This window comes from Poeciliopsis prolifica, unplaced genomic scaffold (genome assembly GCF_027474105.1).
Source record: "Poeciliopsis prolifica strain line A6 unplaced genomic scaffold, Auburn_PproV2 SCAFFOLD064, whole genome shotgun sequence".
Taxonomy (NCBI): domain Eukaryota; kingdom Metazoa; phylum Chordata; class Actinopteri; order Cyprinodontiformes; family Poeciliidae; genus Poeciliopsis; species Poeciliopsis prolifica.
The window spans coordinates 1,136,821-1,162,925 of record NW_026562439.1 but is presented as its reverse complement, the minus strand read 5'-3'; the positions used below and the strand labels follow the sequence as shown (position 1 = coordinate 1,162,925).

Below are 26,105 nucleotides of genomic sequence, written 5' to 3'. Positions count from 1 at the left end.
TCAAGATCAAGCGCGATTTCAGAGAAATCAAACATGGCCAACTGGGAAGAAACAATGGCGATAGTTTGTGGAATGTATTTAACAGAACAAAGAACAAACAATACAAAGATGTCTGCAATGTCGACCGGGCTTTTGAGGCAGTAGTTCTGTCTTTCTGATTGGCTTCGTGTCACATTCAACAGGGGAACAATGCCAATCCAACATATTGATAAGCCCCGATTTTATATCGAAATGGTCCTGATGTCGTTCTGAGTGGACCAGATCACTTTTAAGACGCAACAGAAAAATCTCTTAAGATTATCTGTCGGACTGTCACAATAGTCGGAGAGATTTTAAGAATGTCGGAAGTGAAAAATCGGGACAAATATCTTACCATGTGATCCAAGAACATTTCTCTCTGACTTTGTTTTAGTTTCCAGTATTTAATTTTTTATTAAAAACAAGTTGAAACTGCCTGTCTGAATGTTTGTTTTGCTAATATAAAGGTCACAGCCTCTGTTTTCTTCCAGCAATTCGCCGCTGCTCCGTCCGATCGGGCCTCCACTCAGAGTTCAGATCCAAAGCCAGAGGACAGACGTCTCCCTCAGCAATCCCCCAGCAGTGTGAAAAGACTGCAGGTAGGCAAACGAACACCACCGGCAATTACAGCAAAGGCAGCACGTGGGTGAGCGTGCCCACTCCATTCGCTCTGATTAGATCAAAGCCGTAGCGGAGGGATGGAAAGAGAACAGTCTATTGAGACAGAGCCATGTGATTCATCAGACATCAGATCCAGTCCAGGACAACCTTTGTCCCGGACTTCCCAACACGCACGCACGCACACGGACGCACGGACGCACGCACGCACGCACGCACGCACGCACGCACGCACGCACGCACACACACACACACACACACACACACACACACACACACACACACACACACACACTCGGAGGCCCCTCCTACTGTGACCAGGCCGGCGTGTGCTGCTGGTTTCACGCATGCCTTGGGCTCAGACACCAGCTAATTTACCGCTTCAGCCGAACATTATGAGCGAGAAGAAAAGCTTTTGATCTTCTCAGTATCCCTTTCATAAGTTTGGCAGGACAAGTTTCTAGATGGCCTCACTCACTAATGGATGGCCTTAAGAAACAGTGCCTGATTTATTCACATGTCCTCATTATGTCTTAAATGAAGCACCTCTCTGCTTGTTTTTACATGTGGAGTATAATGATACTGCTTCTCCTAAAAGGTTCTGCTGGAAACTCCTACACATCTGATCTGTAGGAACTCTGGCACGAAGATGATATTTTAATTTACTATAACTGCTTTCAATCAGAAGAGATTGTATTTTAGTGAGATTTCCTGTAACGTTTTCATAAATCCTTCTACTTTCTCTTGTGACTTTGCTTTGTGAATAGATTTGTGCTTTTCATTCATTTGTATTACTTTTGTGCACATTTATACAACTTTTACATTCCCTGAGAGAACAGAACTATTTTAAGTGCTCCCCACTGACCCATGACATGCTGCTGCAGACATAAAGAAGTCCGCAGATGACGGTGACCCGAGTTTCTGAAAGCTGGAGAGAGAAAGAGGGAGCGTAAAGAAAGGAAGTTGATAAAATGTTTCATCTCCAGTGACACTGAGCCCTTCTGAAGAACAGCTTCACCTCTGCTTGCTTGTAAACTGTTTAGCTTTAAATCTTTTTTCCTTGTTTCTTCATTGTTCGCCCCACACAGATTGATCTGCGTGACCCTGTGTTGTTTATGCATCCGTTACCCGGTTCTAAGCCCGGGTCAGGTCATGACCAGAACCAATGTTTATCTGAAGAACAGTGGCCAGACCTTTTTTCTCTTCCTGTCCGTCTTGTGGAGCTCAAAGCATCACAGCTCAGTCACCCATCAGTGCTGCCCTGTCATTTTTCAGCAAACCTGCTGAAGCGTTTCAGTGCCGTTTTTCATTTTTATTATTTTATCACATTTAAAGATTTCAAATCATCACATTTTAAGGTCAGAAAAAAACAACTTCTTGCAAAAGGTTTTCAATGATGGCTTCATTGTTGCACGCTGAAAGCCCCGAATATAGAAACATTTTTTTTTCAATCTTACAAAAGTATTTTGGAGATTTTTGTTTGTTTGTTTTTCTGTAAGTTTTTTTTTAAAATATGTAGTAACATTCAAAGACTGAACAGAAGATGAAACGATGAATTCTCCTCTCTGCCATGCGCTCTCAGAATGATAAAAGGAAGCGGTTTAGTCAAAGTTTTAAAGCCAATGGAGATGCAATGGACCGATTTTAAGCAAAATCCCCTCAAATGTTGAATAAAATAAAACAATTTAGCAAAGACGCCACTAAACACTGGTTGGCTCTTAACTTACACCATTACTTAAAAACAGTTTTTTGTATTTACTCCAGTTCTCTGTCTGAAAATACAATTTCTTTGTTCTGAAACATGTAACTGAAAAGCAAAGTCAAACGATATCTGTACAGGGTCAAAGACTTTTCACGCTGCATAAAAACTCTCCTAGACTTTATAATTGGTCATCTCCTCTTTAAAGATTAGGTTTGGATTTTCTTTTCTGGCGTCTGTGTTTTCCCTGTTGTACTTGAAGGCTAAGCCAGTTGGCCCGCCACTTGTCAGGAATATGCAGATCAATCTGCTAATTGGTTGCATGAAGTCATTAAGGCCGAGTCAGAACACATGGTTGGTACCCACGCAGGCATGTTCGCAGAACCTGGCACTGCAGGTCACCAGAGTCAACTTCCAGGCACATTCCCAAACATTATGTATATGTGAAAATCAGCGATATACAAAGATATTTCAAAAATAAATGCTCAAATAGTAACATCTGATTTCAAATACAGTCTTGTTTTTGACAAATCAGTTTGGACAATTTTCACCTAAAATCTACAATTTTCTTAGTTACGTATTAGATTTGTAGTCAGTTCAGCCTTTTACCAACTTGTAGCATGCGTTCCATATCAAACAATGTAGTCAAGTTCAGGTGATTATTCAAACCGGTTCAAAAGATTTTCTTTTATGGAAACGGCATCTCTGAGGAGGCACTGCACCTTGAAGGTGGGGCTAGGTCCACCCAGGCATTTTACACAACTGAGATTATTGGTTTTCTTAAACATGCATGAAAGAATCACTTCAGATGTGCTTTTGATGAGGCAATAATATTATAACATGCTCAAAAAAGTTGATTTTACATAATGTTGCTCCTTTGAAATTTGTTGACATAACTTGGAAAAATTGGAAGAACTTGGAGGTTTGAAAACATTTGCTGGCTGCTTATTTCACCACTACAGTGATGATGAAGAGACCACTTCCTCTTTCTGCTCAGTGACTTTAAGAACTTCGAAGCGTTGATTTAAACTCGATTCTGGCCGACGCGTTGAACTTGTACACAATCTCATCCTTAACCTCCTCACTTTCTCCTCTGCTCCTCATCCTCTTCTGCCCAAGGACTGTTGGGCATTTAGTCGCATTGCATATTTTAGCCTGCCATCTGGTCAGCCCTCCTTGGCACCGCATGGGGCCTCCCATCCTCTCATATTCATATTCCACTAGCATATTGTTCCCACTGCTTTTGTACAGCACAGCCCCAGCACTTCTCCATTTCTTTATTTATTTCTGCAGAAGAGACTGGCTAGTGAACCGCACCCCCGCTCCTAATCGGCAGCTCTTCCAGTTGTCCTATCAAGTGTAACCTGGAGGCCCCTCGTAGAGCAATTAGAGCGGCCTCCCTGCCCACCTCTTGTAATGAAGCCCAGCACATTCTGGAATCTATAGCCCCTTTAGTCTCCCCTAATGGGACATCATTATTGTCAAAGAAACAATGTAAATGGAAATGAACATACTCATTAGCCAGTTGCAGGGAGAAACCTTCGCCGCTCTCAGCTTGCAACTGCTGCCTCCAAACACGCAGACACACACACAGATGTGCGCCGACTGCTGCACCGGCTCCCCTCGCTCCTCTGGCAGCGTATTTGTTTGTGCGTGTGTGCATTACGGGCGCCGGGCGATGTTCGCCTTTTCCTCGAGGTGAGAAGGGAACGGGATGAACGCAGATGATTCTGTTATTGGCATTCACTCAGCGTTTCCACACATGTTAATTGCTGCATGGGTTGGTGGATGTCTTTGTAAGTGAAGTTTTCAGCTCACTGCTTCCTGTGCTCGCCTTCTCCCAGGGTGCACCTGTGCAGCGGTCCAGGTCTCTGTCCCCAGCCGGCAGCGTGAGGTTGGGAAGTGGGAGGAGGATCGAAGCAGAACAAAGAATTCGAGACCTGGAGGAGCTGCTGCAACTCAAGGTAACCACTGACTAAATATTTTAGCACAAGCAGCTCTGTGCAAAAAGTCCGGAGGCATAAAGCGCTCCTAAACGCAGGGGATGAACCAGTGCTGTGTTGACACATAGCAGGGAATTATTAAAACAGAAAAAAAACTAAAAAATCTATTTTAGGATCTTTACCAGCGAACGAAGGAAACTCAACAGAATGCATCAAGTCACTGACTGAGAGCCTTCAGTCCTTTTCCCATCCACACTTGGTGGCAGGACTTGAAAAGCGCAGTTCACCGCCGGTCCCAGAGCTTTACGAGTTCTGCCAGAAAGAACGGAGTAAAATTTAACTTTCAGAGCCCTATTCTCAAAGAGTCGCTCCTGGCTCAGCTTCAGAGAGCAACAATGAGCCATTAAAACACACAACTTATCTTTTTAGTGAGGAAGGGGGAGCTTCTTATATGGCGGCTCTTTAATCAATCAAGTTCACTTGTAAAGAACATTTTAGCAACAAGGTAATTCAAAGTGCTTTACATCACAAAAACATAAAAATCAAAAGCCATAAAAAAGCCAGTCGCCAGTTTGAGAAACCAGTAACATTACATTTTGTCAAGTTCCATAATCACAATCATCAATACACATCAAATATGTTGGTCAATGATCCATTGATTATGGGTTGAAAGCAGCTCTTTGAACAGGTTTAGCTTTGATTTAAAGGAACTCTGTGTTTCAGGGCAGCAATAAAGAAAACTGTTGTTGGGTTCAGGCAACATGGACTTTTATCACAATATTTTAGAGTGCTGTTGTGATAATGATAAAAAAAATTTAAATGATTGAAAAAAACTATTGACAGAATTCATACCCCATAAACATAATGTTGCTCTTGAAAATATTCCTATTTTAAATAAGCTTATTTTCAGGATTTAAACATTTATGATTTTTTTTATATTTCTAAACTGCATATAGAGACTTTATTTTATCATATTTTTGATTTCACTGATATATTGATGCTTTCATTGAAAAAATTGTGGAGAACTTTGTGAAAAGACCTTTTAGTCCATTTTTTAAACATTAACTAGAATTTGTTTTGACAACAAATCAAAATCTTATCACAAGATATTTATCACAATAAATTTTAAACAATGTAATAATTACCTGCTTCTAGCTGTTGTGTGCTTAAATATTATTCTATAAATCAAGTCAAAGCAGTTTTTATCTGTTTACAACCAAAGTACATCAGTCAGTTGCTCCAATTTTTTGTTTTTCCGTGATTGCAGAAATTCATGCAAAATCTACATAAGCATGTGCAAAATGTAGCTCTTATTGCTTATCTTAACATCAATACAGTGTAAGGCTAATGGTTTCTGGATTAAACAATTGATAACTGGATATCGAAAGGTGATTAAAAGATTTGTTTTCGCAGAATTTGAATCGGGTAAAGCTACAACTGACACTTGATTAGTTCTCAGTAGAACATATTTACAGAGGAATTTTTTTCTTCTCTTAAATGCAAAATACATATATTTTTATACAGTTTTGGTTTAATTGCAGTGATTTCAGTAAATGGGATGTTTTAGAGTCTGTATACTCCAGTCAACAATTAATGATTTATTAAACTAGTTTGCAATTATTTCAGTAATCGGTTAATCACAATTAATCCGATTAATCGTTTCAGAGTGACGGTGTTTAGGCAGGGAGATGAGAAGAGAAAAACTCATTCAGTAAAAGTAGAAGCAGCAGTATGTTTTTATCCTCCTTTAGCAAATTATTGGTTTCTTAACCTTCAGTTCTTCCTCTCATCAACTGTTATACTAAGTTTTTGTCTTTTGCAGTTTAACAGTTTGATTTTTGTACTTGTAAATGCAGCACAGGACGTTTCCCTGTTTTATTTTGAACTTTCTGGTTCTTCATCCTCTCCCCCTCCGCAGCTGGCCAGTGACTGACTGATTAAACAAAGGTCGTCTTTGCTCTGAGCACAATCCTCAGAAATACATCAGGCATCATTTCCTTGTCAGATGAGAAGCACCTGAATTACATCACCAGCAGACAGCTAATGCCCGATGTAAATTCAGCCAGCATGCATGACTGTGTTGGTTAATGGTGCCATTTAGTTGTCGACCAGTTGAAGAGCGTTTAGTGAAGGCATGCACAGAAAAATGTAACCGCATTAATGAGGGCATTAGTTCAGGGTGGGATTAAGAGGTTTTGTCCTTTTAGCTGGTATTGTGTCGGCTCTTTTCACATTTCTCATTTACAGAACGCCTTTTCGCACCGGATCCGAGCGCCGACGCGTCGACCCCGGTTATTAACAGGAGACAAACAAACATTTCTCTTAACACTGGCTTCGTTTTTTTATGTCTCCTTTCCTTCAGTTCAGTTTAAAGTGAAAAGTACTTGTTTGAGTGTAATTATTTTTCGGCTTGATCGTCCACGGGTGTGTATCGATCGGAGGGCGAGGGTCTGATGACCAGAGCGCAGCGGCCCGGGGGAGTTCAGTTAGGAGCCTGGGAAGCCATGATGTGGCTAATGCCCTGCCACTTGCTTACTCCCAGCCCCGCAGTGCTCCGGCCTGGCCCCTTTCATTAGAGCCTTGTTTTTGAAAGCGGGGGGGCAGATGTCCTTTGTGAATAATCCACACTGGGGGAAAATCCATACTTGTCACATTGTCAGCGTAGATGCACATTGCATGTTGTTGTGTGTCCGGTGCATGTTTGTGTGCTCTCTCTGTTCTCTTTGTCCTTGTTAATAATAACAGGGCTGAGGGCTTGCATTTCCCTCTCTGCAGGGTAGCCGTGTCATATCAGCAGTAAACAAGCTCCTTTCCCTTCAGAAAGCTCTCGACAACTCTCGCCAGCCCTGGCCACTCAAGCAGAAACCTGTCCTGCACTCCTCCTCACTTTTCCTTTTCTCTCTCCCTCTTCCGTTTCTAATTTCTCTGTTTTCCGTCTTACTCTTTCCTCCACTTTTATGAGCCGACTTTCTCCGCTCCTTTTCTCTCCCCTCAGCTCTGTCATGTAGGCTGAAAGTATTTTCTCGGTTGCCCTCGTTGTTAAGGTCAGCGTGATGGGGAGGAGGGGGAACGCTGACAAGAAAAATCCATACGTTGTCTTCTCACGCTCCTTCTGCAGCGCAGTAGCCCGAACTTGGAGCGATTTTAATAGCTGTCAACAACAATGTCAGCATCAGAACTGCTGCCCTTCCAGGGCATCAGCTTGTAACTCCACTACATTTCTCTGATTGTTTAAAGTGCGCATACCAGCCTTGCTTTAGTTCCTCTTCTTAAAACCCCCTTAAACGACAGGTTTTTGGCCTGATAGTTTGGGAGAGTCGGTTCGATTGGGGACCAAAACTGCAACTCTTGTCATATTTTCAGCTGCTGCATTTTGCATTACACTGCACTTCAGAAACCTGTTCCCCTCCTCACCTGTGGGGGCACTGCACCAAGAGCTATTCAAAGAAACTACAGAAAAGCCTCTGAAAAAAGACACTGAGTGCAACTTCCTTCATTAGGAAACCTAAACAAACATGTAGTGGCATTTGATTTTAGCAGCTGGGGGATTTCTGACATTTCCTGTAAAACCATGAGCTGTATCTTTCGCCAGTGCTGGTCTGGTGCGTTTATTTTGATTGTATTTACCCATATTGCCTTACATTACAGTCCACTTCTAGTTTTTGGAGAGGTCTTTGGTCCGCTTGGCATTCACATTCATTCTGGGTCAGCAGCAGCTGTCTGATTGATTCTTCAGGTAGACCTGTAAAGACAATATTGCAGTAATCAATGCAACTAAAGAAAAACTCATAGCTGACTTTCTTTAGATTTTGCTGCGACATTAGTCCTTTAATCCTGGAAATGTCATCAGGTGATAAAAGGCTGACTTTGTACTTGGCTTTATGTGTTTCTGGTCAAATAAGACGTAGACAACGAAGAAAGAGTTTTATTTTTTGGACCTTAGAGCCATTTATTGTTGCTCTGTAACATTAAATCCCTGTTTGTGGTTGAAATGAGCCAAGATGTAAAACAGTTAAATACTTCCCGGAGTTTATGCACATGGTTCAAATGGAAAGCTAAGCCACCTTTGCTGTTTTTATATTCCTGAAAGCAGCAGACTGTTTTGTTCTTTCTGTTTGCAGACCGGCGAGAACGAGGAGCTAAAGAAAGCTCATGAAAAACGCCGTGAACGTCTTCGCCTGGTCCAAACCAACTATAAGACCATCCGAGATCAGATGAAAGAGATGGAGAAATCACATGGCTTGTGAGTACGAAGTTCACCTTAGCATCTGGAAGGTCTCATTACCCAGAGGTGACAGAAACATTAACACAACACAACGCAACAAGAATGACTTCTGGTTCAACCCAGCAGAAACACCTAACTCACTCTACCTCAAGCTGAAAGCTCCCTGAAACCTTCACAAATTGTCTTAGGGCCCATTTCTCTCCACATGCTGTCTGACAAGACTGGAGTGCTGGATTTAGAAGAGTAGGAGGAATTCTTCCTCTTGCCTTTGAAAAGCTCAGAGGTTTTAAGGCCAGTCAATTTGGTGCGTTTTGTGCCGAGCGTATGTGTGCTTCTGCGTCTCTCCTCCCTCAGCGTTCATTAAGATGTGAGAGCCAGAGGCTGGAGGTGTCTGGTCCTGGGGGTGCAAGGTGTTTGAGAAGGCCTGTGGAGGGCGGGGGAAGGAGGGTAGACGACCATTTCCTGCTTCAACCTGTTATCTCCAGCAGAAACCACAGGATTTATTTTACACAAAAGTGGAAAATATTCTGCAAAATGTCATTAACATATGCTCTCATTTTCTCTTTTGGCTCCATGTCTTTTATCACTTTTTTCCTTTTCTCCCTGCAACCCGTCGTCACAGAGACCATTTAAAGTGTAGGTAAAGATGTGTATATTTGGTGGCCACGAGGGAGCCAAGTGTTAACTTTGTCAGCTGTTTTCTCTCCGGGTTAATTAAAGAAAACAGCGGTGCAATGTGAGCCCGTGTGAAAGTGCAGCCAGCGAGAGAAGCACGTTCAGCCCTGGGCTTGACTCGGCTCATGTTGGCTCACTGCAGCTCTGAGCATGTGTCTGAGACGGAGACGTAGGGGAAACGTCAACACCAGGAACACTGCCGCTGCACGTTTTAGCAGGTTATCACAGAAATGGTTAAGAGTGAACATTATCTCTGATGAAGTGAAAGTAAAACATTACTTTTCTCTGTTTTTTATTTATGTGTATGGAAGGTTTTAGGGTTTGCTGTCAGTGTTTCTGTATTTCCAAACTGCTTTGATGTGATATTGATATATTAGGCAGCTTTGCCCTTTTCAGTCAGAACCTTCCATGGCAGCAGCCACTCACTCCGTGTTATGATCTTGGCATTCATTTGGCATTAAGCCACATTCTTAAACAGCCATTAAACCCACTGGGGTGATGCTAGCCTGAATGAGAGACAATAGAAAATGATTTAAAAACTCCCATTAGTGTGAGGAAATCAGGGCCCTAACAAGTCAGTGGGGATCGGCACACAGTCTCATTGCATTTTGAGCTTGTTAGGGATCTTCCTGTAGCTTCCCTGCTGTGTTGTTGCCTTTTTGGAAAGAGGCTCAAGTGTTGATTTTGCTCCCCATTTTGTTCTGTGCAGGACTGAGAGTAGAAACTGTTGCTGCTGTCGCTTGTGGGAAGGTTTCAGCAGATAGTTAGGCCTCTCTATGTCTGACAAATGGATTTTCTCGTCACTCTTCAGCAACCCAGTTATGGAGACTTTATCAGAACCAAACTTACTGCTTTTACCAAATGAAGAAAATTAAAATATAATTTTTTAAGCAGAACTCTTCAGTATTTGTCTTGAAACTGAAAATGCTATCAAACCATCAAACCTTCTTTTTTTGTTTTTGTATGAGCTCTGCAGTTTTAGACTATATTAATGGTAAATGCACAATAATTAGCATGTTTGACTGTAACGTTTGTTCTGATTGATCCGTTTGAAGACTTTGGTTAAGGAGTTTTATTTTTGACAATTATTTTCTATTTATTTAGAAATATTTTTTCTTTTTAGCTTTTGACAGTGAAGATTTATAACTGTGACAAGGTGTTTTGTTGTTGTTTTTTGTTTATAACTGGAGGAAGGTGCTTTGCATCTTAATAATACCTGAACTCTGACCCCTAAACCCAGAGGAGTTGAAAACGAGGCTTCATAGATGAAGAACAGGACCAAAACCAGAGAGGAGAACAAGACTTTGACGTTTCTGATTGACTTCCTAATTGCACAATGAAGCAGATTTAAAGAGTGACAAAAGCAAATGAGGTGGATTAGCAGACGGTGTAATCCAGAACATGTTACAGTGAAATATCATCTCTGCTTCCCAGAAATGTAGTTGTTTGTGACAGTCATGAGCCTGTCGTACAGTAACCACCTTCAGTCAGAGGCCTCTTTAGAAGCGTTGCAGGTCTGACTGCTACTGGGCTTCTTTCTGCCAACAGCATCACCATCTACGACTCTGAAGATACTTGGATGATTTGAGTTTTTGACAACATTTAATTGCCCTTCTGGGTGAAAAAAGTGTCTCTGGATTTAAATTAATATATGAAAGTATGTTCCTTGATTTGGTTGTGCTGCTAATTGAGAAATTGCATTTTTTAAGTGTAGACATATATCTGCTGCATACAGCAGCGGCCCTGTTCAGTTTTGCATCATATTTTCTTTGGTAATCAATTACAGTCAGCTTGATAACATGCCTTAACCACTGAGCAGATGAGTAAACATGGAAGTGCGCCTCATTTCTGCTCTGCTTATTTTGCCTCAGCATTTAATCCCTGATGGACTCGTCTACTTCTGGATTTTCACTGCAGAAATTTATACCTGCAGTAAATTAGAAATGCATCTCGACTACCGTTTCTGCCTCTTTGTTCTCGTTTTATTTCATTTTGACTTTGAGTTTTCTATCCTGAAGTTTTGATGTCTTCCATGTTGTACCTGGATGTTTTACTTCCCATTTTCTGTGGACTTACTCCAAATTTTTGACCCAGTTTTGACCCATGTGAATGGGAACAATCAACATCAGCCATACTCCTTGTTGAGTTATCTTCTTGAAGGTATTCTGATAGTTTACAATCCCAAAACTTGTGCAGGTATTTGTTTTTTTTAAATACAGAAATGTATCTGCTTTGACACGAGTACCAGCCTGGAATCACATACTGGGAAATCAGGAATAATACCAGTGGTCTTATCAGCATGCATGCTGTGTGCAATTGGCCAGTCCCACTGAAACCACCCTGCCATTTACTATTACTGTATCACCGGATTTCCTCAAAATAACATGGAGAGAGAAAAATCAAGTTCTTATTTATATTAAAGAAGGAAAAAGTTTTTTTTTTTTAAATTAGACTGGGAATGATGGGGGTGAGCAAATAAAATTAAAGGTTATTAAAGCATCCGCACACTGATCAAAGTTGCGCCCATAAACAGATTCCCCCTGTTTCAGAGCAATTAGCTGCAGCAGCGTGGAAAAGTTCTTTCTATCTCCTCCTGCTTAATAATGGAAACTGCGCGGCCATGAGGGAACGAGCTCCGAGGCCAGAGAAAGATAGCGCTCTCCTGGCTCCGTGTTCAACAGCTTTAAGGCGCACTGTAAACAAATCACAGGTCCTGCAGATTTACCGTCGGTTAGGAATGCTTTGTGCATATTCCCTAATAACTGAAGTTGTTCCATTAGAAGTCACACAGAAAGAATTAAAACAGAGCTGTGAATAAATTATCATTTACTTTCACAACAGCAGGTGGTCTCGATACTTTTATAGCTCTATCCCCCATCAACGCGTTCCTCTGTGTTTCAAATGAGGCTGTTCACATAAAATCTTCACAAAATTGCCATTCTCATAATTAAAACCAAACAAACATATGTGTAATAAAGAGGAATGATAAAGGGATGAAGTCTTGAATACGCTTAATGACCTTTGATAATTACAGCGTGAAGATGTGTCCTGGATAAACTAGTGTGATGTTGACCCATTCTTTCAGGGTTAATCTGTCTAACTTTTATTGATTGGCATCAACCACTGTCTAAAACCACTTTAGTGTCAAACGTTCGACGACAGGAAGTGTTCTAATAAGACATGCGAGACAAACATCCTGACTGGATGTTCTCACCTCAAACTTTGAAGTTGTTGTGGGTTGGTGTCCATTTGTCCTCTCTGCGAGTTGTGAGCAGTGATGTCCAAACAGTCTCCCGTCAGAAGACTGTGTTTGAGTTGTATACATTTTTCCAAAGGTTCAGTGTGGTTTTTCTTAAACCGTGGAGTCTAGTGCAGTGACAAAGCATAGAGGAGGCTGTCATTAAATTAAAAAACAGTTTCTGCTTGTTGTTGGTCCTTGGCTTTTGAACATCTTCTCTGGTTCTTGTTTTGACTCCTCATCCAGAAAACAAGTAGTTGATGATGAAATTATGTGATTTCTCTTCTGGATTATGAGCTCTCCAGGCCCATGAGATGCTTTTTGCAATACTTTGGTCATGAGAGTCCTAACTACAGGTTTAGTTAGGACTAAACAACTGAATATGAACTGGCAAAAATGCAACACATTTCAACCTTTTTAACAGCTTCCTGTCGAGTTTATTTTCTGTTGTCTGAGAATTTCCTGTGTTTTTACTGACTTTGTGTACTTTTCATGTCAAACGTCGCATTAGAAATTCATTCCATAAGAAAAACATTTCCCAACGTTTGACTGTGAAAAACTGTGCATACACACCATAATCACACTTACACACCGCAGAGTCGTCCTGTAGCTTCAAATTGCTCACAGGGGCAGTTGCAGTATTAAATGAAAACATTTGCCATTCCACTGCAGCCTCTAACTCCCAGGTACCCGGGCTTAACTAGTATTAGCGTAGCGTGAAGGCGTCCTCATCGCCAATAACGACCGCAGGAAAGAGAGCTTTGTGACCCCCACAATCCATTTCCACACCTCTATCACATTGATTGAGCGAAAATGGGAGACTGTCGTATGAGTGTGAGATGGAGAGGAACGTCTTCTCATCAGCTTCTTTTGCAATTTGTGGATTTCTCACTAAATCCTGTTTCAGTTTGTAAATGAAAGCCTAATTGGAATTGAATATGTTGCGCTTAGGCTGATTGATGAGTTGGATGCAGTTGGGGCTGAGCAGAGGTGTGTGTGTGTGTGTGTGTGTGTGTGTGTGTGTGTGTGTGTGTGTGTGTGTGTGTGTGTGTGTGTGTGTGTGTGTGTGTGTGGGGAGTAGAGGGGGGAATTCAACGGAGGCAGCAGCTACTGAGCTCAAAGTGTCATTAAGTATTCATAAGTGAGGTGTAGACATTCGAATGACCTCGTTTGCGAGTGTGTTTTTGCCACTATTTACATTTGCATGGTGCTCAGGGAATGCTCCACTGCCCTGCCACACGGGCAGTGCCCTGAGCTTCAAACCAACACACACAGATGTGTACATGAAGTGTCAAAGTCAAGGCTGCTCATTTGAATACCGCTAAATATGGCTGAATAACAAAAACAGAGGGAGCCTCATTACCCCCATGTGGGTTGCCAACGGCAGCAAGGTGATGTACAGTACCAGCGATTTTCCCTTGTTATACGTTTGCGTTGTACGTGTGCGAGTGGAGTTGTTTGTTCAGTTTTTATCTCAGCATTTGCTTGCCTCTACAGTTTCTCGTGCATCCTCTTCCATGCTGTGTGTGTTTGTTTGTGTGTGCAGGGCAGGTGGAAGGAAACAGCGCCCAGAGCCGTGGCAGCTTCGACAAGAGAACAGTGACGCTGTGTGGAACGAGCTGGCCTACATGAAAAACCTCAACAAAAAACTCACTGCTGAAAAGTAAGTGACCTGCATTCAGAATCACTGGCAGCACTGCAGTGAAGTTCCCAAATTTCCACACACACACACACACACACACACAACACACACACACACACACACACACACACACACACACACACACACACACACACACACACACACACACACACACACACACAGTGTTATATGGCTTCACATCATGCATGTTATCCATAAACAGCAGAAAGCAGAAGCAACGAATCCATGAGCGTCATGAACTTCATTTCTAAAGCTGGATTTCCAGAAGTCAGACAAAAATATTTTTCACTCTTGAACTTTTCATATTTTGTCAAGTTGCAACGACAAACTTTTGTTTATTTCTTATGGATTTTGTTTGACAGAGCAGCTCACATTAATGTAAAATAGTGAAGTGGAAGGAAAACGTTTAATTGTTTAGAATATTTTCACTCTAGAAATAGAAATCTGAATGTTTGTTTTCAGCACCTTAGAATCAAATGGCAATTTGAGCTTTTTCTTGTTTTCTTGTGACTCAGAGGTAATCTGACTAGATGGGGTGTGTCTGTTTTACATGATTTCAAGTCAGATTCTTTGATTTTGGCTCTTTTAAGCTATAAAATAGTCAACTGAGCAGTTTTCTTGTCACTGATGGAAAGAAAAGCATAAGCATAATGCTGGTGATGCAGCGTGATGTGTTGTATCAATTTTCTGACAAGCCAGTCCCACCAGAACTTTGCGATTGTTTTGTGATTTTATTTTTGCAATCAAAATTGCTGAGAAAAGAAACATAACCATGAAGTTCTGAGTAGGGCTGTTGTAAAAGAATATTTTAGTAATCGAGTACTGTATAGAATATTTTTAGGATTATCCGAGGAATCAGATCTTTCTCTCTCTCTCTGTGCCATTCCGACCGTTCGCTCCGAAATGCGACGACACGATTCCGACGCCTGAAAAGCTGTCGTAGTCCAACCATCGTACCGCAAAGTTCAACAATTCTTATTTGTCCCCCACACCCTGGCAAAACCCAGCACAATGCAACACCGTGCTGCTAGCACTTCACACCAACTCGCAGGCGGAAGTAAGAGTACTGCCCTCCACAAATAATGATCCGGTCAGAACACGGTGCGCTACATACTAAAACATAATTTAAGAACATTAAAAACTGCTTTGTGTTGGTCTTCAAAGTAAACTCCTCATAAATAGAAATTGATTATGGTTGCTGGTGCAAAGAACAATCCCATTTTTAGACTTGCTGATCGTGGAAACCCACAGTTCAGGTAAAGAGCTGCAGGACCAGCCTGCAGACATGTTGGAGATCTTTATGTAGAACAAAAAAGGCGTATAATTATCCAGATGTTCATGATCTGCAGAGGATTGTGGACAATCTGAAACTATTTATTCCACACTGACAGACTGAATGAGTCAGTCTTTTCATTGTACCAGATGCTTTCCCGTTGTGTTTGGATGTTCTTTTCATTCGGCCTCTGCTCTTGTTTTTATCTTCACTCTGTCTGCAGACATTTTTAGCCTTTGTGTTCTTGATCCAGAATCCGTAGCTCTATCTCAAACCCGACTGCTCCAGAAAGCTTCGCCTAAAGCTGCTGTCTTCTTCTCCCTTCTTCTTTTCACCTTCACCTCTCAGCGCGTCGCCCCAACTCCATCCTGTGCCTCTGTACCCTCTTCTTCCCCGTTTTCTGCTCGTCTGCTCAGTTGCCTCCCTCTGGCCCTCTGTGATGCTGCAGCCGGTTGAGGCCAGGGTTCTGGTACTTGCCCCCCACCCCTCTCTCTCGCTGCCCTCCCCTCTGCTCACCCCCACTGCCCTGTCCTCCTAATCCCAGCTGAGCTCATTATGATCTAGCCCGGCTGCCTCTCTCCAAGCCTGAGCTGTCCGAGCTAATTACAAGGCTAGCAGCTCTAGTGCCGCCAATGCTGCCTGTTAAGGGATGTCCGTCCGCCTTCCTGCCTGGCCGCGACCAGAGCCGAGCCGAAGACGGGCTGAGGGCGGGGTGCGTAGGGGAGAACGGACTACTGCAGACCTGCAGGGTCCTTGGATCTGACCTGCGGAGAAAGCCACAAGGGACCGCAGAGTGTCTGGCCTCTTTCCTAGACGTGGAGTAGGGAAGTCCGCCGGGGTTGCTGTTGATTCCCTTTATGTGCCTCTGCCCAGCTCCACCTCATTTCCTTTATTCCTGGCCCAGGGACCTCTCCTTACCCAGGTGGCTGGTGCAAAGTAAACTTAGCTGAAATCTTTAAACTTGTGCTTTGGAAACTCTTCATCCTAGGGCATGTATTTTCACACACACAGCCTCTCTTCTACGCTGACATATTTATCTGTTGCAAGGTGGTGGGATAAACCATTGTTAACCAAGCTATTAAATTGTTTTGCTCCACCCAATTGACCTTATTATTTTTTTTAAAGTGGAAGCAATGAGTCAGAACAGCAAAAACAAATATAGTGCAGAAAAAGCAAGTAGTTTAACAGAAAACTCACATTTAAAGTTTGTTTTTCCATCAACTGTTCCATAATAAATGCTTGTGAAGGTTATGCTGGACAAGTGTTTGCAATGATCCACTAATTACCTAACGGCTAATGAACAATTCAGGGCTTTTAATGGGGAGTGGCTTTAAACTCTCGTTTTTGTTCTTCATTGTTATGTTATGATTCACAGATGTGTCCTTTAACCTTCTGCATAAACTGCACTTGTGAAGCAATGTTTGCATGGCCAGATGACCCAGTATGAATATGGCTCTGATGATTCCTGCCCAATAGGTCTCCCACTGTGTCAGGAGAAAGTTATGAAAAGATTGAGGAAGGTGAAACAGATCTGCTTTTATGGTTGATCTGCAGCCCCCCTGCTGCAGCTTAATTTAATGACACAAAGCTGCCTCAGAGAAGGCAACATGCTTCTGTCTCATTTTGATGGCACATATATGTTCATGTATAAATTCCTGAGCCTTTAACTACTCTGCAGTGATTTCAGTCTGACTAATCTGCAAACCATCTTGGTAAAAAAAAATTAATAAAGATTTGCTTCATAATTTGGATTTTAAACATAACCTGTATGTGAAGCTGCCATTCTTCTATGTGGAGTTCCTGATAATCATTAAAATAGACCATGTTTTTGACAGCATGAAGCCAAATTCATGTTGCTGAACTTGTGACTTAAGTTTCAGCAACTTCTGAATCAGAATACTGACAGTATTTTCATTAAGAGCTTCACATATATTTTGATGAACGTTTCTATTAACTGATCACTTGGAAGAACTTACTTATTAATCAGAATGGAAGGACAACGTCACAGCAGAAGCTGTGTACCGCGTCCTGACACAGATGAACGTTTGGAAATCCACACCCTTAATTCCAATAGATATGCACTTTTCAGAACCAGAAGCATTAGACATATTCTCCTTTCTGTCTAACAGACACTAACTGTATCATCGCTTCCATTGTGCTTACAGATTATTTGCTTCTCGGTTCTGTTATGTCTTCTACCCAGCAATGATACCATGAGTGGTAATGGATTGTGGTGGGTCACATTCAGCAGACCAAAGTGTTGGGACCTTTTCTTTTCTCTCCTTTTTCTGTTTTTGTTTTACTTTTCTTAATGCATACCAATCATGCTTTTAACAGAATGATCTAAAGTTGGTTTTTATTTGTTGATTCTGTCAACATAAACAGTCAACTTGAGAATTATTTTGTTTAATACTTGAAAATAAGAGTTTCAACAAATTTTAATCAAATCCCCATGCAATAGCTTCCTTCACTTCAGCAAACGGTCACATAGCGACTGTAACTGGAGAGGGATAAAATGTTCTCTGGTGTTTTAAACTTGCACTTCAGCTTCCAGTAAATCGGAAAGAATCTGGTCAGATTTCAAAATCCATTGTTAGATTATCTTTGGTAAATTGCAGAGATAATGTCTGATGACTTGCTACTGTTCTGGTTTGATCACCACAACCAGCTGTGAGAACATAGTTTTGCCATTTAACCAACAAGTCCAAGCATTACTGAGAACAATCTTCTATTATTATTATTACTCTTGTTTGATCACATATCACCCTGATGTATCACTTTGCACATTTTAAGCTGCTTCTAGTTGAATATCTTTTTGCTTTGCCGGTACTTTTAGAGAAAAAAGCCCCTAAAATTAAGGTTTTCTTTATGCCATTCCTGGTAACTCCGGGCAGAATGGGTGAGAAAATCTCCTTATCCATCTCATTATGCTTCTGTCTGTGGCGCTCCATGTCCATGCTTGCTAATTGTTGTTAAAGGTCTGTTGGTGAAAAGAGGCAGGGTTTATTTAGGCTCCATAAACAGAATAAACACACGCAGTGCACCCTCAGACTGAAGATGCTACACTCAGACGACATCAAAGCTCGGGTTAGATAGCGATTACTGGTGGGAAAAGCCTTTGAGATCTTTTGCACTGCTCCTCTGCACAGAGTGACCATTATGGATGTGAACCTCCCCAATAAGCGACGTTGACTCTAATTAAGTCTAATAAAGTTTGCCCTAATGTCCGCCGTATTCCACTATTTTGTTTCTTTTCATCTTGATTTGCTAAAAGGTATTAGAGGTAATGAGAGTCTTTTGCCCCTTTGGACCAGGGATTAGCTGAAGGAGGGACACATTTGTGCACATGCTCAAACACAAACAGAATGATTTATGCATGTTTTTTAATTAGTAAAGTGAGTTTTTTCCCCCCCTCATTATTACTTTAAAAACAGTTGGCACGTCAAAGAAAGAAAAATCTTTATTCATAGAAAGTAATTGTGATCTGAGGTTCAGTGAGGTTCAGTGAGGTTCAGCGTGTCTGAAAGTTATTTTAAAAGTCACAGCTCAAAAACTAAACATTGTTCCCATCTATACTCGGACTTAAAAATCTGATAGCTGATTAAATGTTTAATTTTTGTAAACATCAGATTTTTTTATGCTTAACACATTAAAATTATACATAATTATTAAGTAAAATATATAAAATATGGAAATACTTGAAACTCCATTTAAAAACAATTATAGCTACCTATTTTAATACACTGCTTGGCCAAAATAAGTCACCACCACCACAGCAAAAACAATAAAGATCACCCATTGTAATATTTAGTTGTACTGCCTTTAATCTTGAGTATAAATCAAATTTTCTGTGGCGTTGTTTCTGTAAGCTTCTGCAACATCTCCAGATTTATTTCCATCCAGTGATGTATTAATATCACCGTGTCATGATGGAGGAAAACATCCATTAATGAAATAACCTGGTCATCCAATATTGTCATATAGTTAGCTGACCTCATGATGATGCTGAACTTTGACCTGACCAACTGCAGCAATCCCAGATCACAGTACTGGCTTCACATACTTAGACACACTGCATGGTGGGTGCATCACATAGAAATAATGTTCTTTAGTGTTAAAAATCAGTTGTCCATGCATTGAAGATATAATAGGAAGCTCAAATAAACTTTAGATTTTTGGCCAGGGATTGTTCAAAGCCCAAATATAATTAATATGCATCAGTATGCAGAGTGGAAGCCAACTTGGTATCTTGAAAGCTAAAATCTACTGTCTTCAGTATCTCAGCCAGTCAGCACTAAGGAAAATGAATGGCACTCCTGGATTGGCTGCTTTGCAAGCAGCATCTAATAGTGCAAAGTTCTACTACATTGAAATATTTCAGTCGCAGTTTCAAGTGGTATAAATACAGTAATCATTTTTTTATATATTTAATTGTTCGTGTTGCATCTCAGGAGCATGTATTCTCAGAACATCTCCATCTTGGTTAACTCCCCATCTCTCACAGGCAAAGCAATCGCTGCTCCATCTAGGTGTTAGTAAATAAGCTTGCAGTGGTGCTCCATCTCCACAATGTGACGTTGGGAAACGTGACGACCTGCACCAATGAACTCCATCTGAAATCCAATCTTTTGTTCTGTTGGGGAAACTGTGCTTATCCTTCAGCGCAGCCCAATGTTTGGCACATGGACTTGTGTTCAGCATCAATACTATCAGCATCTGAAAAGGCATAAAAGAGAAACATGAGATGGAACAGGCTCTCTCTACATGCTGCATATTTCAGCTCACTGGTCCCATTAACAGCCCGGACACATAAGGCAGTGCCGGCGTCTCATCGACTTGAGTTCATTTATGGAGGAAAATCTATAAAGAAGCGACACATATCCATCTGCTTCCTCATTTCTCTGGGGAGAGCCATTTGTGTTCTTATTTAGGCTGCAGCCAGAAGATCAGGACTCTGGACTGTGTGGGTTAAAATGTACTTATTACTTCTCTTCCCTCTGCAACAGCAGAAACATCTCTGAGGTAATTATCTGGACTGTGCAGACCATATAAAAACTCTCTTGATTTCTGTAAGAAAATTAAAGTTTTGCAGTCCAAATGGATCATTAGACGTCGATCCTAGAAAAGGCCTACTGTTTGTAATGAGGTTAACTTTGGGAAGAATGCCACTAGAATCGCTGGAGTTTGATTCTTGTGTTTTTCTCCGACTCTCTGGAGCAGAGGGGAGGGAAATTAGGTGTGTGTTTCAGGTGTGGTTGTCTCCGTGGGCCTGTGTGTATCCTCAAAAGACTACAGTTGGGGTCCTAATAATAACTTGAAAGTGCAAAGACGAGAGCATGGCTCCACATAATTAGCCTTTAGCAGGAATCAAGCTAATTGCACAGAGGTAATTGGGTACACCTTGGTTTTTTTCCCTCCCTGTTAACACTCACACACATTCATATTGCACAGCGTACTTTGCTTCCTCACCGTTTCATGTTGCTTGTCACTTTGATTTCCAGATGTGTTAAAAAGTATTTTAATTAGATGATTTCCTCGTCATGCCGTTGTTTTCTCTTTCGTGTTGGAAAACCGGCATGAAAACGTGGAGAAGTTTCTTGGTGGAGGTCATAAAGTGTCTGTGCTTTAACTTGGGGTGCAATGATAAATCAGCTCAGATTTCTTTAACTTTGTGTAAATTGACTGATACTTGCAAGTGAAACTGGTAATAGTCTATAGTCAGTATTGGGCCTTAGACTAGTCAAGGTTCATATTTACAGCTTAATGGCAAACAACTTTGCACATTACTGCCCTCATGTGGTGGCAGTGAGGCATTACAACAATTGTCGTTCAAAGCAGCGGTTCAAACATTTGAGTTTTTTGCTGTAACTAAAAATCATAAACGTTACTGCTCTCACCTGATCCACACATTTGCTCAAAAATACAAAATAATTTTATGGTCTTTCTGAAAACGGAACATTGTGCTTTCAATATTGTTTTTAATCTCTTTTACTCTCTACACAATCCCATCTCCAATTCAAAATATTCTCATCCTTATCACAGATTGATGGGTGAAATAGTAAAAAGTTGTTTTTCTTCTGCAGAGTTGCCCTAGAAGAGGAGCTGGACATGCTGCGAGTCCAGTCTGCTATGGACCGAACCACAGCGAAGGAGCTCCGCATGTGTCTCAGTAATGATCATCAAGGTCAACTCCCTCTTGTTTTCATTGTTGTTTGTGTATCTCGATCCGTAGCTTTCTCTATATTAGTTTGAATTATTCTACTACATAGTTAATTTATTTATTTCAAAAGATTTTGTTGGCTCCAGCGGTCTTTATTTGGAGGTAGTTAGACAGGAAAGAAAGTAATGAGGGAGAAGACGTGGCAAACGTCACCAGACTGGGAGTCAAACCTGTGACCGCCAGCACGAGAATTAAGGCCTCAATACGTGGGCCGTGCTTTGCCCCTGTGCCACCACATCACCACAATGGATTCATTTCAAATCCCTCACCAAGCCTCTACAGACAAAAAATAAGGATTAATATGTCAAGGTGTCGCCTCTCATGGTGAAGTGCATGCTGGTAGCTAGCCGTTCCCCTCTGGGAAATGTGTATTAATCAGGAGAATTAATACAACTCCCCTCTGCGGAATTAACAGAACAAGTCAATTAAGACTTGATCAACTCCTCTCCCATTGATTGGGAGATCAAACAGCGTCAGCTTTGTCTACATGCATCATTCTCTGTGTTAAAAAGCACATCTCTTTTAATCCACTCAATGACACCATCACATGCTGTCCACTTCATCCTGTGGATTTAATTAATTAGTTCAATAACAGATCTGTTTGAGATCACTTTCATTTTCTCCACAACTAGAGACTTTGTCTTACGCTGCAATGATTTGCTACAAAGGAGAGAACTAATTAGCTAATTTGCTTTTATTGATGGCTTTGTTAGGAAGTCAGGCAGAAAAAGAAAGACAGTTATGCATCAGTTTTTCTGAAAAGTTTAGCAGTTGATACGACACATTGAACTTTATTAATGTCATTAATTTTCTATTCATATCATCTAATTGGTTACATCATTTCAAATCAAATGGAAGTGATTTCATTAAAATATTTATATTTGTCAGACTGAAGATTCATTGACAGTAAAATGATGATATAGGAAAAAGCTCTCTGAACTATTAACCTTGACAAGAATTAATTTTATTTTTTATCACCCTAATGTCTCTCCCAAAGATTTTATTTGTTAGAAAACAAATCAGAAAACTCTGCTGTTACAAGTAAAAACAGTGAAAGTTCACTATCATCTAAATTGATTAAACATTTAAATTTAAACGTCCTTTTATGCCCCTTTTTACCAGAAAACCACATTAGCAGATTAAGATGACGAAGGTTTCTGGACCTGTGGTTCTGATTCCTTTTTTCCAGCTGGAATGACTGGAAAAAGTTGTCCAGACCAGTTAAAAGTTCTGATTCAAAGCAAAAAAACTGTCTGGAGCAAATATGTTAGTGCTCTTGAAATAAGTTCCAACCTTATTTAAACGTAACTTTTCGGAAAGCTATAGGAGTTTGTTTAAAGTAAATAATTCCTTAATTTTGATAAGAACTTCCATTGAAAAGTTACTTGTAACTTATTTTTGATTTATTGCACGTGTACTAAAATATTTCCACTAGATACTAGATAAAAATACTTGGTAATATTTGCCTGTAACTCTCCACAAAGCAAAACTCCAACCATTCTTGATTGAGAAATAATATCTGAATAAAGATATAATAAAGATATAATAGTAGCATAACCCCAGTTATACTACGGCTCCTTGCTGGTCCAGAGAACTGGCATTTAAGCATATTTTCTGCCAGTCTACCTGTGAAAGTAGCACTTCTTTAGAAATTATTGACTTAAAACAAGCTCCTATATGTTGCTGAAAAGTTCCTTGTAAGTCAGGTTTGTCTTATTCCAAGTGTACCGAGATATTTCCTCTAGAAATTAAATAAAAATACTTGGCAAGCAAGATTTTGTGTTTTGCAGTGCAGCAAGGATGTAATGACCTTGGTGAAAGCAGTTAAGTGTATGTGAATTCATGAACATGTTTATCTGGAGAATCTGCTCTTTTCCTTGTCAAGTTAACTGCGACCCGTATGAGAAGAACTCTGTGGGAATTGGAAGATTATTACAAAAACCTTGAGAAAGGCCACAGCGTTTTAGTGGAGAGGAACTTGTGCGACCCAATCAGACGGCTGTGGGCTTGAAGCGCTCACTCTGAGATCACGCTAACGAAAGGGGGCAGATGAAAGGAACGGGGCCTTTGAGCTGCTTCCTGTGAGGAGTCATGGGAGGGACGTTAATGTATGCGGCGGTGCCAGAACCTCCTTCAACTGCAGGTGACTAGGGAGCCACCACGTCTTCTTATCAAGGTAGTGCTGAGGTGCCAACTCCCATGCCACTAACACGGCAGCCGGGTAATTGTCTCTCAGCCTGGTTATGTACCCAACGAACACAGCAGCCCTCCTGTCCGATTTGGTGCTCTGTGTGATTTAATGTGACACGTAAGGAAGACAAAAGGCCAGGCTAATTCAATGTAACAAACTTCCCTGGGCAAGGCGTCAACGCAAAGAAAGGGAGCGGCAGCTTTTCCACAACGTAGCCATCTTTCCCTTTTCCTCCCTCTTTCTCCCTCAAAAAATATCCAACTGACCTGAAAAGTCAAGATCCTGAATATTTAATGTTTCCAGCTCATTGTACAAATTATTTTGGTCGTCTTGTCATAAATCCTTAAAAATGGAGAAGGAAAGGTAGAAAGTTTTAGATTGTTTTGTGTTGCCCTTTGCATTTACTTCCACCTTGGCAGGTATATGCTGCCTTTTAAATAGTGACACAAAAGCTTTAACAGTGTGTGTTTTTTGTGCATTAAGCCCTTGAGCACCAAGACTTTTGAATTCATTCTGTTTTTATCACCTGAAATCAGATGCTGGCCACTGCTATCATTGATGTTTCCGCAATAAGGCAGCATGCATGTCTGTGGAGAATAGAGGTGCTCTGAGGAAACACAGAGGAGTACAAAGCAACGCAGCCTGGGGCAATGTGCTCACCTGGGATTCAAGCACTTCTGCTGTTTGTTTAAGATCCCCTGAGAAAAGTTGCACATACTCAGAACTACTGTGTGCCTTTGAAGACTGTTTTTTCATTTCCTTACAAGCGATAAAATAAAACAATTTCCTGTTAATCTGGAGTTAAAGGGCCTGTGAATGATAAGACTTTTACAGAGTTAATGCAGGGACTTGAAATCTGTGTTTTCAAGGTTTGGAAAGTGCTTGATTTTGATGTAAAATCCTTGAATCAAAGTACTTTATAGTCAAGTTGCTCAGTTTTGCAATAATGTGTAATCTAATACTTGATTAAAAGCCTCAATTTGGAAAATATTGAAACCAAATATTTTAATTTCCCATTTTTCTTCTCACTGCCTGAAGTTAAATCAGATGAAGCTTTTATTGTTTTAGATCATTTGAAGTGACCAAAATTATTCTATGTGCTAAATGCCAAAAAACTTGTTTCAGTGTAACGAATATTTATTATTCCTTAATGAAATTGCATGACCCTTTTGTTAAAGTTGTGTTTTTCTCCTGGACCAGTCAGTTTTTTGGGTGAGGGAGACATTTCAAAACATAATATTTCAGTTTACCTTATCTCTTCTACAAACTGTAGAATACTGTGACAAAAAAAAATAATAATAACAGTAATAAATGGAATATAATAGTGAGTTGAAACAGTTTTCACAGTGTGATGTTGGAAAAGTTTTAAAACATACCTTGAAAATGCTAGAAAAGTGCTTGAATTTTAAGGAGGGAAAAGTGACTTTAAGCCATAATTGACTAAAGAAAGAAAAAAAACACAGACCTGAGGAAGGAAATTAGACTATACTAATGTTAATTGATTTAATGTGTCCTCTTTTAATAATTCTATTGATTGCCTCTGCAGGATTTGACACAGAGTGTCACAATAAGAAGCTTTGTTCCTCTTTGCAGAGCTGCTTCAGAAAATGGCAGAGGAGCAGCAGGTCAAGAGCAGCACTCCGATCAAACCTCCTCTCTCTTCGAGTCGGCTGAAACAGTCTTTTAAAAAGGTACGGCACCGTGCCTTCGCTAAGTGCTCCGTGTCATTACCAATAAAAGAAACCCGACAGAGCCATCTCCCGCAAGATGTCTCCTGGAAAATTTGGCTTTGCTCTTTCAAGGAAGATTTGAAGGTCTTTTATCACTTTGTGGTTATTTCAAAGTCAAGTGTCAGCCGGTAAGTACTTTGTTTTTCTCAGATTTACCAAGAAGAACTCTATAATAAGCAGCCAGAAATATTACACCAGAAAATAGTATTTTGTTCTAAACTTCATAGTGGAGGTGTTGGTAGGTTGCATTTGTTTTAAAATCTTGCTTGCATGAGTTCATGCGATGCTTCGGTTTTGGTTTCATGACAGTGAATCATCACAGCTGGCGATAGCTGTCTAATTTTGTTTGAAAGGTATCAAGCTCTACCAGCAGGAAGAGTGTGAGAACATAAATAAAGGGGGGAAAATGCCTGGAGGCACAAACCCAGCAGGCAGCCCCTGTTCTCTTAAACAGCCTCCATTGAAGATCTAACAAAAAGACTAAGAGTGGCTGGTTGCTGTCTGGGTTAAGGCAGATCAGGGCGCGGCAGTCAAATGTCCACACCCCCACCCAGAAATATAAAGCATTGCTGATTACAGACTTAATGCCAAACTGTCCATCCTCATAGATTC

At 40.8% G+C, this 26,105-nt stretch overlaps 1 protein-coding gene across 2 annotated transcripts in view; it reads left to right on the top strand.

Annotated features, from left to right (window-relative positions):
* Positions 1-26,105, top strand: part of cntln (centlein, centrosomal protein) — a 100,991-nt gene that overhangs the window by 23,608 nt on the left and 51,278 nt on the right. For both annotated transcript variants that reach the window (XM_055019925.1, XM_055019926.1), the window contains exons 9-14: positions 510-617; positions 4,180-4,299; positions 8,400-8,521; positions 13,963-14,079; positions 21,436-21,536; positions 25,357-25,454. In XM_055019925.1, coding sequence (XP_054875900.1) covers positions 510-617; positions 4,180-4,299; positions 8,400-8,521; positions 13,963-14,079; positions 21,436-21,536; positions 25,357-25,454 — 666 coding nt within the window. The remainder of the gene's footprint in view (positions 1-509; positions 618-4,179; positions 4,300-8,399; positions 8,522-13,962; positions 14,080-21,435; positions 21,537-25,356; positions 25,455-26,105) is intronic.